This window comes from Scomber japonicus, chromosome 17 (assembly GCF_027409825.1).
Source record: "Scomber japonicus isolate fScoJap1 chromosome 17, fScoJap1.pri, whole genome shotgun sequence".
Taxonomy (NCBI): domain Eukaryota; kingdom Metazoa; phylum Chordata; class Actinopteri; order Scombriformes; family Scombridae; genus Scomber; species Scomber japonicus.
In genome coordinates this window covers 11,068,371-11,080,894 of record NC_070594.1, presented here as the reverse complement: position 1 = coordinate 11,080,894, position 12,524 = coordinate 11,068,371, and the positions used below count along the sequence as shown (strand labels likewise).

Sequence of the window (12,524 nt, the reverse complement as noted above, 5' to 3'; positions counted from 1 at the left end):
GTGTCATAATTGATGTTATCATTTTAATTTGTGCCCAAACAGTTATAAATAATATACAAGTTTGTCTGTACGCTAATTATGGAGCTAGAGCCAGGAGCATGACTATTAGCTTAGTGCAGTTTAAAGACTGGAAGCAGACAGAAATAGCTTGACTAGCTTTTTCCAAAGCCCAAAAAACAGTAAGATACACAACTTTAAACATGTTGTATCTCCACTGTATCTGTTTGTGTAAAGTTTGACAAAAGATATATAATATGTCTCCATTTTAAAGGTGATTTATGCTAAGTTAACTGTCTCCAGGCCATAGTTTACATACAAGTGGAATCAATCAGCACATTTCCCAAAATATCATACAAGTCCGTTTAAATGTAAATAGTCAATGGTTTCCAGAAATGATACGTGTTTCAATCTCACAAGTAATCCATGATGTAATTTCAGTTTATTTGATCGCCCCCCTCCCCTCACAAGTCATGCCGTCACCGAAAGAAACACTTCATTCCTTTTGCATTGAGTAACTTGAGGTATCCATTCATTAAGTCTACCAAACCTACCGATTGGGTCACAGTAAAACAATTGCTTGGATGGATGACAGCATGGGAAATGATTAAGGTTGCTCCCTTTTCCTTAAAAAGCATGAGATCATTATATAATATATTATTATTTTTTTTAACATAGCCTACTTAGTGTTTTCTCCAAAATAGGTATACAAATATTTTTTAATTAATGCTTTTTGTATTTTATTGTGCTTGGAGATAAACACACATTGGCTTTGTTTATTGGGTACACTGAGTAAACCTAGCCTAACATACCTAACTAATACAGTCTAATACAACAATACTGCAATAATGCTACCTTAATAGGTTATAATGATAATGCTCTATTTTGTGAAAGTAATTTCAAAAAAGATGGTTGACAATGATGGTCATTTTTGGAGGCTGAAGGCTGAAGTAATTGAATTGTATTGCACTGTGGAAGTTGTTTCTAATGATTTAGCCCAACCAATATATATCAAGGTTGGCAGTCAAAATGTTAGAAACTGGGTGTTACTGGGTGAAGTTGGTGTTACTTGTCCATCAAGAATCAGGGGAGTGTCATGACACTTCACCAACAAGGTGTGATGCACCCTGAGGCTCTATTTGCACTCAGATAAGTGGTGCTTTACAAACACGCAGGCAGAGGGCAATGTACAGCACCTGACGCTGATCTGGCGTCAGTGCTTTCCCAGCGGTTTGTTCCCATAGCAACCAGTAATAAACACAAGGCATGTGAGGGCAAGAGCACTTGCACAGTCTTCACACAAAAAAAAACTCAGAGATGTAAAGTGGAAGTTCCACCATTTCCCATGTGGGGTAAATATCCGACCATTTACATACACAAGCACGCAATCTTGGCAACGGGAGAGAGAGAAAGAGAGGAAAAAAGAAAACACAGTGCTGCAAGAACAGTTTGTCCCCAGATTCCTCATTATGATACTTGGCGGACATGAAAGAATGTGTGGAATTCAAGGCGCACACACAGAGGAGACAGAGTGTGCATGTACTAGTGACGTTCTGCTGATGTGACGCACACTCACAGACTCTCAGACAGATACAGTAGCCTGACATCACAGCCCTGCAGGGTGTGTATCACTGTTTGTTGAGTATAGTGTAATCTCAATTGGCAATTGCCTTATAAAGGTATACTGGTAACTGGTTTTAGATACTGTTGCTATGTTTTCAGCAGCTTTACCTTTCACAAACAGAAGTGATCCTGGGAATTTTACATTAAATGTCAGGGATGGCAGCACTTGTCCCATACTGCGTCCATGTTATGCAACAAAAAATAATTTCCTCTTTAAGGCTTTCCTTAAAGGAACTAGGCTATGGGACAAATGCAAACAAGATTAAAAAAAAAAAAAAAAGATCACATGGAAAGTTTCAAAGAGCATTTCTTTCCACTCTGTATATATATATATATAATAAAGACAGAAAAACCATTCAAAATTCCAATCAAAAAGTCATAATGAATTTGTATATTTCCACATGACTTGACTGTGTTTTCCAGGATCAATGCCAATATATGCATTTGTCTCACCTCCAGAGATATGACGGGCATGTGCAATAAGTGATGGGTAAGTCCAGAACATCCTATTGTGGAACCTGCAATGTATTTCATAAGGGAGTCTCCATGAGGAAACTTATGAGTCTCCATGAGGAAATTCACAATCTTTTCCCCTCCTCTGCACTCAATGTTCTGCGTAATTTCACTTTGTATAAAAAAGAAGTGTGGAAATCCTACAACCTTCTTCTGACTGACACCTAAAAACACTTGGGGTTTTTTGTTGTTGTTGTTTTACAGTATATGCACTGTTTTTAAAAATCATTTTAAAAAACATATTGTGCTTTAGGGCTAATAGGACATGTTTGGCAGCCTCAATCAATAATAATGAAAATACTGAGGTGCTTGTCAACTCTTCCAAAACTATAAAAGTATGTGATGTTGGATGAGAATGCACATTAATGGTTGAAGGAATAACTTGATAAAGTACATGCATACATTTAAATATCCTGGAAAGAAACATCACAAATCTAAAAACACACTAGTTTATCTAAACACCATGTATTCTTTATATTTCATATTCATATGACTGTATCTAATATCAATGGAACAAAAATATTAATGTAATTAGCAGGTAGATATACTGGTTGTATATATAACAACCACATAATTCAGAGCAGTTATATGATAAGAGAATGTGGTTACTAGTGTAGGTGTTCATTATTAGTGTGAACCTTGAATATTAGAAACATGGCTTTAAAAAAAACAACTGACACAAAATTTGGTCAATTTAGGCCAGAAATAACGAAATGGAAACATGCAATGCTACTTTGGTTAGCCACTTGAAACAGATAATTTCCCCAAGCAGAAGGGAATTCTTAAAGGGCCTGTCAGGGGCTGTCTCCCTCCCATTCATGCACCATGTCTCATTCACTGAAATAAATAATGTCTCTCCCTTAACCTACATCACAGGTGAAAATAGGTGTCTAATAGGAAATTACAAGTTTTCATTCTGAGTCTCTTTGGGGGGGATTTTTCTCACAAAAGCACAGCTCTGTGTGATTTCCCTTCTTCTGCTAAGATTAAGTCAATTGGAAATCCCCACTGATGCCCCGCCCAGTGGAGCTCACAAAACCCAGTGCGCCTCCCTCCGCTCCACTACTCTGAACTGACCTCTGGATAACGACGGAGCTGTTACTTCTGACAGTCGCAAAGTCAACATGGACGTCCACAGAGTACCTAACCACGATCAAATGGATTACAACTTCGACAACATGGAGCCCAAACATGGGAAAATGTTGCCTTGCCATGAGGACCGTTTTGACAGCGGCCTGGATTCCCTAAAAGAGGACGAGCTGGTGAACGAGTTTGAGAACATAAGTGTGTCAATGGGCGAGGAACGCACGCATGAATACGAGCCCTGGAAAGCTGTAGTGACGGAAGATGGTGACACGTAAGTGAAAATTTTGTGGATTCATAGTTTTATTTATTTTTTGCATATTATTATATGACGCATTTGCAAGTGTGAGCCTTCCGCATGAATTAAGTGGATTAATTAAGTGCATTAAAGCGCGCAAACTAAAGTTGAGATGTAATGCATTGGCAGTCATTTGAAAAGGTGCAAAAATTACGCATGAAAATGTCGAGAGCTGCACGAAAACAAGAGGCCTTTAAAAGTGTGTGTGTGTGTGCGTGCAGCGCTTAGTGTACTCTCGCTGTGTGTGTGCGTGTGCGTGCGTGCAGCGCAGAGTGTACTCTCTCTCTGTGTGTGTGTGTGTATTTTGGCTGAGAGCGCAGTCTGGGCGGTGCTAAAGTCCGCTCTGCGCGTTTAGGAAAGTCCCTGGCTCGCTGCCAGTAACTGATAAAGCATCAGATGTGTCAAGCCACAACTGGTGGAAATAACCCGACAAAACTCCACTCTTGCGAAACGCTCCACTGCTTAGGCTTTGTCCTTTCTTATTTGGCTGGAACCACTTCCCCCATGCGTAATTTTTTTTTTGAAAGCACTATTTTAACTAACCTCTCTTTTTTTCTCCCCCCTCTCTTTTGACCAACAGGCTTCTCCACTTGGCCATCATTCATGAAGCAGAAGAACATGCCCTCCAGATGATCAAATTGTCTCACAGTCACCCCTTCCTCAATGTACAGAACCACCAGAGACAGGTAATTAACCAAATCAAACCCAATAATTGATTATCAGCTCAATACAATACATCACTTCCCCCAACATACACACACACATTCATTTTCACTGTTGATGATCATTAATTAAATATATCTTATTTATGTGCTTTCCCCAGACTGCCCTCCACCTAGCAGTGATCACAGAGCAGCCACACTTGGTAGAGAGACTCCTTAAAGCTGGCTGTGACCCACGGCTGGCTGATGACAGTGGTAACACGGCCCTCCACATCGCCTGCAAAAAGGGCTCCCTCGCCTGCTTCGGGGTCATCACTCAGAACAGCCAGCGCCACCTCGCCTCCATTGTGTCTTTCCCCAACTACAGTGGTAAGCATTATGTCTTAATAGCACCCATACATAGACACAGATGGTGATCTTGTGTTACTTTGGCAGATTGTTGAAGTTGGTTATTAACTGAGCTTTTTTTGTTTTTTCCTCTTTTTTTAGGACATAACTGCCTCCACTTGGCATCAATTAATGGCTTCATTTCATTGGTGGAAAATCTCATTCAGCTGGGTGCAGACATTAACGCACAGGTAAGCGTCAATTACACACAAATCCTACATGTAGCTTCTAAATAGACAGCTAGGTTATATGAAAAAGCTGAGTCTTATGCATGAACCTAACATCTCTCCTTCATCTTGTTTCCTATAGGAACAATGCAGTGGAAGGACAGTGCTCCATCTGGCCGTAGATCTCCAGAACGAAGCACTGGTCCGTCGCCTCCTTGACCTCGGCGCCAACGTGAACTGCTTGAACTACGGCGGATTCGCACCGTACCACCTCACCTACGGTCGCAACAACGATGAGATCCGCTGCCAGTTGTATGAGAAGACGGCAGAGGAGCTGAGGGAGCTTCCCGAAAGCGAATCGGAAGATAGCGACATGGATGACCTGGAGTTGTCTGAGGATGAGGTGAGTTTCTGAATCTGAACATTAGATTTACGAGTGATCTCAAACGCAACACGATAAACAAAAATGTCATATAATCGTGTCTTCAAGATCTGGGTTCTTAACATTTTTCTTTTTTCTTTCCTACAGTTGTATGATGACATAAAATTTGGAAAGTAAAGAAACAAACAACCCTCTTCTGGTGGTGTGAAGACAGTGAAGCTGCTACAGGGTTGCCCAGACACGGCACCAACGAGGGGACACATCAAGTCCACGTCCCGCGTACAGGAAGTCCACAGGTGCTGGCCCTTCAAAACAAGAATGAAGAAGGCGTCCAGTTTGGTCAAGACCAGTCCGGATCACAGGACCATGACCTCCATATAGTCTTGTGTCAAGATCCATATTACAGCCATGACCATGACCTCCATATAGTCGCTCTGTTAACTGTATAATTATATATATAAATGTGTATATATTGTAAATACAGAGATCATATTTTTGTACCTGTAAATATTTTGTGTGAATTTTAAACACTATTAACAAAAAAAGATGACGAGAAAATAAAAAGATGTTTATGAATATAAATAGCTTTGACTGGCGTGTTTCCTCACTCTGCATGAGTTTCATTTCCTTCCTTGTGGGCACTGTTTCGTATCATTTTCACTCAACACAAAAAAAACATAATTTCTCATTTACACAAAGTGACGAAGAAAGAGTCATCAGTCAGACTTATGAAAGATACACAGACGCAAAAAAAACGATCACACTCAGCCCCTTTGGAACAGTCTGGGATTTCCTTGTTGGGGCGAGGTCACTGGGTCTCTGAGTCACTGCGTTGAAAGTCCCTGGGCGGCATAAGAGGAACAAACTGTACTAAAAATTCCACCCAAGCCTGGAACTACAGTTGAACACTCAGGCAGCTAAGGGACATGGGTAGAAATAAAAAAAAAAGGACGTTTTGTAACAAGGGAATGTATCTTACCAAATTGGGAAAATCTTTGTTTATATATATATATATTCAGAAAGACAAGACTCACTGCTGTGTCATAACGAGCAGGAAACTTTGCCAAAGTCTGGGAAGTACATGATTTCCCTGTCAGCTGATAGATGAGTGTACACCAGTCAGGATTTTTTTTTTTTTTTACTCCAAGAAGGAATTACCTGAAATAACCAGCAACTGTTTCTGCTTACAAAGTTAAACAGAAGCCAACATTTAAGTGTTACTCACAAAATGTCCCAGGCAGGGTGATTAAGGCTAATAGTGGTGTATACTGCTCTTAATTGTCCTCAAGGCTGTAAACATTAACTGGGCTAGCCAGGGGGATTTTCTGAGAGGACTCATATGCTACCAAGGACAAAGTCTCAAAGATTCCTCTTGCTCAGGTGATGTGCTTCTTCCAGGAAGACAAAAAGCTTAATTCTTTCTTCTTAAGGATAGTGGAATTTTTTTTTTTTTTTTTTTAAACTGAGGCTTTAAGTATTCATCTACATAAGCAGGAAGTTCCACAGGTTGTTCTTGCATTTCGAGTAAGCAAACATGATTCTGTTTCTGCAGTAATTCTGTTTTTTTCTAATATCTATCAATCTATGAGAAGTAAGGGGGGCTTCAGAAATGATGTGATGACACTGATGGAAAGTGATCTACTGAAATGTAATTGGAAAGTGTTCTACTGAAGTGTAATTTCTGGTCATATGCTGATGACAAAATCACGGTAAATGCTGAGCTGGACAAGGTCACCCACTCAAATGCTTAGACAGCGTCCCCCAAACCCCCTCCCCCTAAAACACACTACAGCCCATTTGTCAGCTTTGTATCTGCTCAGTTACAGGAAAATCTTTCCCCTTGCAAAGAGAAACTACTTATGTTGTATGATACGTGTGGTTAAGTGAGTCTATTTATGACATGCTACTTGTGCGTAAAGAGAAAAAAAAGCCAAAATGTTGAGAAATGAGGTCAAGTCAGGTCTACATCACAGTGTAGTAAAATAACCTCTCCACAGTGCCTCTGTCAGTCATGTGATTTTAGTGCATAGAGAGCCACAACAGGAAGCTCAGGTAGAGCTGTGCACCGCTCATGTTCCCATAAACATTCTCCCCCCCCTGCTTCTAAATTTGTCAGATGAAAACAGAGCTGATAAGACAGGATGCATTAAATTACACAACTACTAGTTTATAGTTAAAAAGCTAGATTCATGTATGTAACATATAAAACAGACTCAATTCTGCAAAGTTGATCATAATCTTCACAATAAAGAGGAAAAAGGCATTGAGTACAATCTCTATTTTACTCAAAAACTTTTTTTTTATTATCGTTGAATGAAACAGTGGGGGTAAATGTACAGCAAACAAAGATAACACCAGTCTCCATATGGGAACTGCATATCCCATCATGCTCTAACTTATTCCAACAGGTGACAAGTCTCTGCTCGCTCAGTCCCTCTCTGCCAGGGACATCAGGTGGGTGTCCACTTCGTTCTCTGTCAGAATCCTGGAGAATGGAGACGGGGAGACAGGCGATGATTCTGATATCCAAGAACTACGTACTTTAACCCAAATATCCCATATAACCCAGATATGCAGTATGAAACACTAGAGTGAAACTGAGCATCAGTGTCACACATTACTGGTTGATCAGAGTCTAAATATTTGCTGAGTGGTCCCTTTGAGAAATTAGGCAAACACCATGCTGAATATGTGCGGCAATAACTGACTCATAGTAATCAAAGTGACACAACGACATGCTATTCTCATATTCTCTATTTTACAATCAGCGATCATATATTTACCTGAACTTGGTGTCCTGCGTTGTTACAACGCCCACCTCCAGCTCAGAGGGCTTGAAGTCAATGGAAAGAACAGTTGAAAGACAGGAGATTGCCGTCTATAGAAGAAAAAAAAGAAGCGGTAGGAGGGAAATAACATTAGGTTTATGATATGTTAATTTGATCATGTAATACTAAAACTAAATTGATGGTTATGAAATTAACAGCTACACTTCTGGAAACCACCAAAAGGTCGCACAGAAGTTACTTTCATATTCCTTCTTCCTTCTTATCAAACCTGTGCAAAAGCAACTTGATGTGTTTCCTGTTTGTACCTCAATAGTTTGTTCAAAGGTCCAGTCCAGTTTCTTTTTCACTTTCTTCTCCAGGAAGCTGGTGGCTTCTGTCTGCTTCACTCCAGCAGCAGTGGCCTTGAAGCCACAGTAGTAGCCTGCCGGGTCGCATTTGTACACCTGGGGGCCGTGCTCCTCGTCTACGCCGATCACTATCATACCTGCAGGTGACAGGATTTATAGAGAAGATAATGACATCCACATATGACTTTAGTGTTTGTTCTTAGAGATTTGAACAGCTTGTTAACAGTTATAATAAAACGGATTGTGTGTGTTTTGCTGCACATACAAATGAAAATCATGGTGTGTAAATGTGAAAAATGTATTTGGAAAAAACAATCACGAACCTCAGATGCTAACAAATCTGTTGTTGAATCTATTTTCAGTATCTGATATTCTAAGAAGGAGATATTGAAGATTGGATGCTTTTTTGACATATATGAAATCCAACTTTAATAAGGATGGTATCTCAGGAATATCATAACACACCTTCTTTTAACTATTTTAAATGCAAAAAGAAAAAAGTTTATATTTTGTATGGCAGTGTGAATGTTAATGATGTACACCAGGTGAGGAATGAGATCCCCTGATGACCGATTATAAATCAGTGAATCTATACTTACAGCAGCCAAGTGGTCGCATCTCAGCATTCTGCGTGTAGACTTGTGAGATATCAGCAATTCTCTTACACAGCATGTCCACTGGAATCTCATAACCATACTTGTACTGCCAGTTGGCTGCCTCGTAGCGAGCTCGCTGAACTTGGGACCTGCTATCAGCTGTGGAAGAGATCACGGAGAGATGGCTGTTGGTTTGGTTTCAAAGCATTAGTTACTGTCACATTGTCATGTTGGTACGTTCATTTTTTCATCCAATGTTTACCGAATATGGTGTTGAAGAGTTCTTAGGGGGTTATTTTTACGTGTTTTTTTAAAAAATTCAAACACGTTAAAATAACAATAAATACATAGACAGTGAAATATAGAAAAATTGCTTAGATAAACAACAAAATAATAACCATTCAATGTTCGAAAGGGTGTAGGATGAAGTAAGGAACATTCAAATGAAGCCAAAAAAAACTTTCAAAACAATGTTCTTAGGGTATGTTTCCAGGTATATGGAAAGAGGAACCTTCAGCTAGAGTAAATACTGTGACTGAGGAGAATAGTAAGACTCATCACTTTCTAAAATGACCACTTTTATTTTTAAAAATGACGCAATTTATTTGGAAGGGAGTAGTTTGGTTTGACCAGTTTGTATCCAGATTGTTGTTGAGAAAACTGAAGAAAATGTAAACAAGCTGCTCAAATATGCAGCCTTTAGTGACAATGTTAGTGTTAGTGGTTTTTTTAAATTCAAAATAAATTGATTGTTTTTTTCCCCCTGGATTTGTTTTTATACAACCATATTTTTTTCCATCCATATTTCTCATCATATTTTCCATCCATTTTTTTCTTTTACCTGTCATCCCAGACATTACGCATCCAATATTATCTGTTATTCTGAAAAGATGGGTCACTGTGGCAGCATCCAGAAGCTTGTCCTGTTTCAAAGAGAAAGATTTTAATAGATAAAACCTTTAAAATGCGATTTTTAACTCCAACACATACAAAAGAATATTTGAATTTGGCTTAACAATCACACACACCCACAAAGTAGTACAGTGGATTTCATCTTAAAAATAATGAGTTACTTGGTTCATATAAAATGTTTGTCCCACATAAATTGATGCTCAATGTGATAAATAACACTTACAACCTTATATGAGACATGTTTTAGTAGATTAAGTAAATTAAGATGCGCTAAATAACCACACACATACACACACACACACACACACACACACACATACACAAACAAAAGTCATTAACTACTACAGTCATATCCTCCCACAGTAAAATATGTAATAATGGGGTATGGGGTTTGCCACATAAAGGTTAAAAGGAGTAAGTGTCATCAGTGCAGGAGGATTCATTGCTCATTTTCACCGCAGCATGAAAATGATTAACTCACCGGTACTTTTTTCTGTGTTACAACAACTGCACAGTCCTTCCCTCTGACTGCTACTGATGTGAGCCCACCTTGGTTGATAGCCTTGAATGCATATTCTGCAAGAAGAAGATAAGACGGTATCTAATTATGTTCATCTGACAACAGAAGAAGCAAACCGTTACACACAGAGACACACTATGTTTTTTATACTCAGAGTACAGTCAGTAAATTCAGTGACATCTAATTAGCCCACTGACACTTAACGGTTGTGTGATTCTGTGGGTTCACAATTGTTTTGTTTGATCTTACATGCAAATGAGATATTCACCGCAATAAATAGATACCAAGTAGTATCGAAACATCTCCCCTCAGACAACACCTGCCATCAATACTTTTTTTGCACAGAGAGCTAGAAAATATAACTTAGTATTTGCCAGAGAATACGTCTATGCACATACACATATACATGGATTTAAGTGTGTGTGTGATATATGCTGTGACCCACATGCTGAGCATTTCATATTTAATAAATATTAACAATCTAGGTATTTTAGGCAATTTAATGCTTCAGTTCACATGATGGGTACCAAACAAAGCACTCTATTATACTTAGATTGTTATTGGCATCATAATTTTTTTTAAAACAAGCCCTAAAAATGAGTGTTATGTTTATGATTTAATGGTTATAAATCAATGATTATCTCAATATTTAGGTAAATTAACTGTTTCTAATGTTCTAACCTATGTAGCACCTTCACAATTAGTATTTTGGTGACATATACAAGTTCTGTTCGTGACTAGTTCGTCTTATAAGTGACAAACTGAATAAGAGGTGTAAAAAGTGGACACCACACATCTAATTACTGTCATTTGGGTTGATTGTCCCTTTAATCAAATCACCGCTTGCCGTACTTTATTTTTATTATTATGAAGAAAACCGTGACACTGCTATCATTGTCAGATAATGCTAGCAAAATACAAGCAGATTAATGATTAAAAACATTAATTTCATTTGACCAAATCGTAATATTACACTCAGCAGGAGAGCAATGAATCAGCTTGGTTTTGAATAAGATGCTAACTAGCTTAGCAGCTAGCCGGCTATTTTTGCATCCGCGCCGTTGTGTATTACTTTGTAGCATCAGCAAAGTAGATATAATATAACAACTCCGATACCCCCAACGACTCTTTAGTGGTTTGTATATATAATCCTACTTTCGCTTTGGCGGGTTATAATCTATTAGCTAGACGCCAAGCTAAACGAACCATGACAGAGCATTTAGCTTAGCTTCGGCTGCGAGGAGCCGGATTGTTTTTGTCTCAACAGATCCTCCGTACTGACCGACTTGATAGAGTCTTCCTTCGGGAGAGAAGATGGTAATGTGTCGATCAAACCCTGCACTTGATCCTCGGGACATGTTTTTTTTATAAGGTGAAGTTCGTCCAAACGACTTTTTAAGCAAGCAGGATTTCACTTCATGCACAGTATATTTCCACCCGGAAGTTTAACTGAAGGAATAGGAAACTACATCCGGTGTCAGCTGGAAAGAGAGAGAGCGAGAGAGAGGCCTGCTTCGTTTCCATGGCAATATGATTTTAATGGACTTTATTTTAGTTTATTTAGCACATGTTACATTTTACACAAAAAAGACTCAAATTACAGTTAATGACGTATAATATTGATTGATGGTTGGTTGATTGATTGATGGTACTTTATTGTCAGACAGGTCTGAAATTTTTCTTGGGTCCATCAGCAGTTCCATTGCAAACAAAAAATACGCAACACTAATACACAAAAACAGTGACAAAGCAGTGCAATTTCTTTCTCAGGTATAAGAAAAGCAACTGAATTACTTGGTAACCTACCCCTAAATATCAATGAAAATTATCCTCTGCAAGTAAGAACTTAGGGAAGATGATCTGAAGTTGTTTTGCACTCTTCTTAACCACTTAACACACGCCCCTGTTTTTTATGCTGTTAGCCTAAACGACATGCCCAAGTTGTGACATATCCCACATAGTTTGAGACTCAGAGATGTGTCTGGTATCATTGGAAAGGAAACACTCTCAGGATTCTTGTAAAAGTGTCTGTGTGATTCTGTGACTTACTGACAAAGAGTGGCAGAGGTTACAATGATGGGGTTGTTTACTCGCCCATAGGTTTGCCTTTACAATGACATGTGTACAGACATTCAGGGACCTCTCAGCAGGATATAGACACAATTAGGCCACAGCCACATGTATTGGCTTCATGCAGTCCAAATTTGGAGTCAAAAGACCAAAAGATGAATTTTTCAGAATTATTTTT

General features: G+C 38.8%; 2 protein-coding genes across 2 annotated transcripts; one reads left to right on the top strand and one right to left on the bottom strand.

Moving 5' to 3' along the window:
• Positions 1–3,211: 3,211 nt before the first annotated feature.
• On the top strand, positions 3,212–5,684 carry nfkbiaa (nuclear factor of kappa light polypeptide gene enhancer in B-cells inhibitor, alpha a). Its single transcript, XM_053336541.1, has 6 exons — positions 3,212–3,490; positions 4,095–4,200; positions 4,338–4,545; positions 4,666–4,754; positions 4,873–5,133; positions 5,260–5,684. Exons 1-6 carry the CDS (start codon positions 3,258–3,260, stop codon positions 5,287–5,289), a joined length of 927 nt encoding a protein of 308 aa, XP_053192516.1. The 5' UTR covers positions 3,212–3,257; the 3' UTR covers positions 5,290–5,684.
• Positions 5,685–7,395: 1,711 nt separating this feature from the next.
• On the bottom strand, positions 7,396–11,711 carry LOC128376731 (proteasome subunit alpha type-6). The gene is made up of 7 exons (XM_053336545.1): positions 11,559–11,711; positions 10,238–10,332; positions 9,686–9,767; positions 8,848–9,003; positions 8,207–8,385; positions 7,896–7,990; positions 7,396–7,597 (listed from the first exon to the last, which is right to left on the bottom strand). The coding sequence occupies exons 1-7, from the start codon at positions 11,632–11,634 to the stop codon at positions 7,540–7,542; spliced, it is 741 nt and encodes a 246-aa protein (XP_053192520.1). The 5' UTR covers positions 11,635–11,711; the 3' UTR covers positions 7,396–7,539.
• Between the last annotated feature and the right edge of the window lie 813 nt (positions 11,712–12,524).

Coding starts and splice junctions, on each gene's coding strand:
- nfkbiaa (XM_053336541.1), top strand. CDS start 3,258: ATGGACGTCCACAGAGTACCTAACCACGATCAAATGGATTACAACTTC. Junction 4,755..4,872: donor GTGCAGACATTAACGCACAG/GTAAGCGTCAAT, acceptor TGTTTCCTATAG/GAACAATGCAGTGGAAGGAC. Junction 5,134..5,259: donor TGGAGTTGTCTGAGGATGAG/GTGAGTTTCTGA, acceptor TCTTTCCTACAG/TTGTATGATGACATAAAATT.
- LOC128376731 (XM_053336545.1), bottom strand. CDS start 11,634: ATGTCCCGAGGATCAAGTGCAGGGTTTGATCGACACATTACCATCTTC. Junction 10,333..11,558: donor AGGAAGACTCTATCAAGTCG/GTCAGTACGGAG, acceptor TTCTTCTTGCAG/AATATGCATTCAAGGCTATC. Junction 7,598..7,895: donor ACGCAGGACACCAAGTTCAG/GTAAATATATGA, acceptor TCCATTCTCCAG/GATTCTGACAGAGAACGAAG.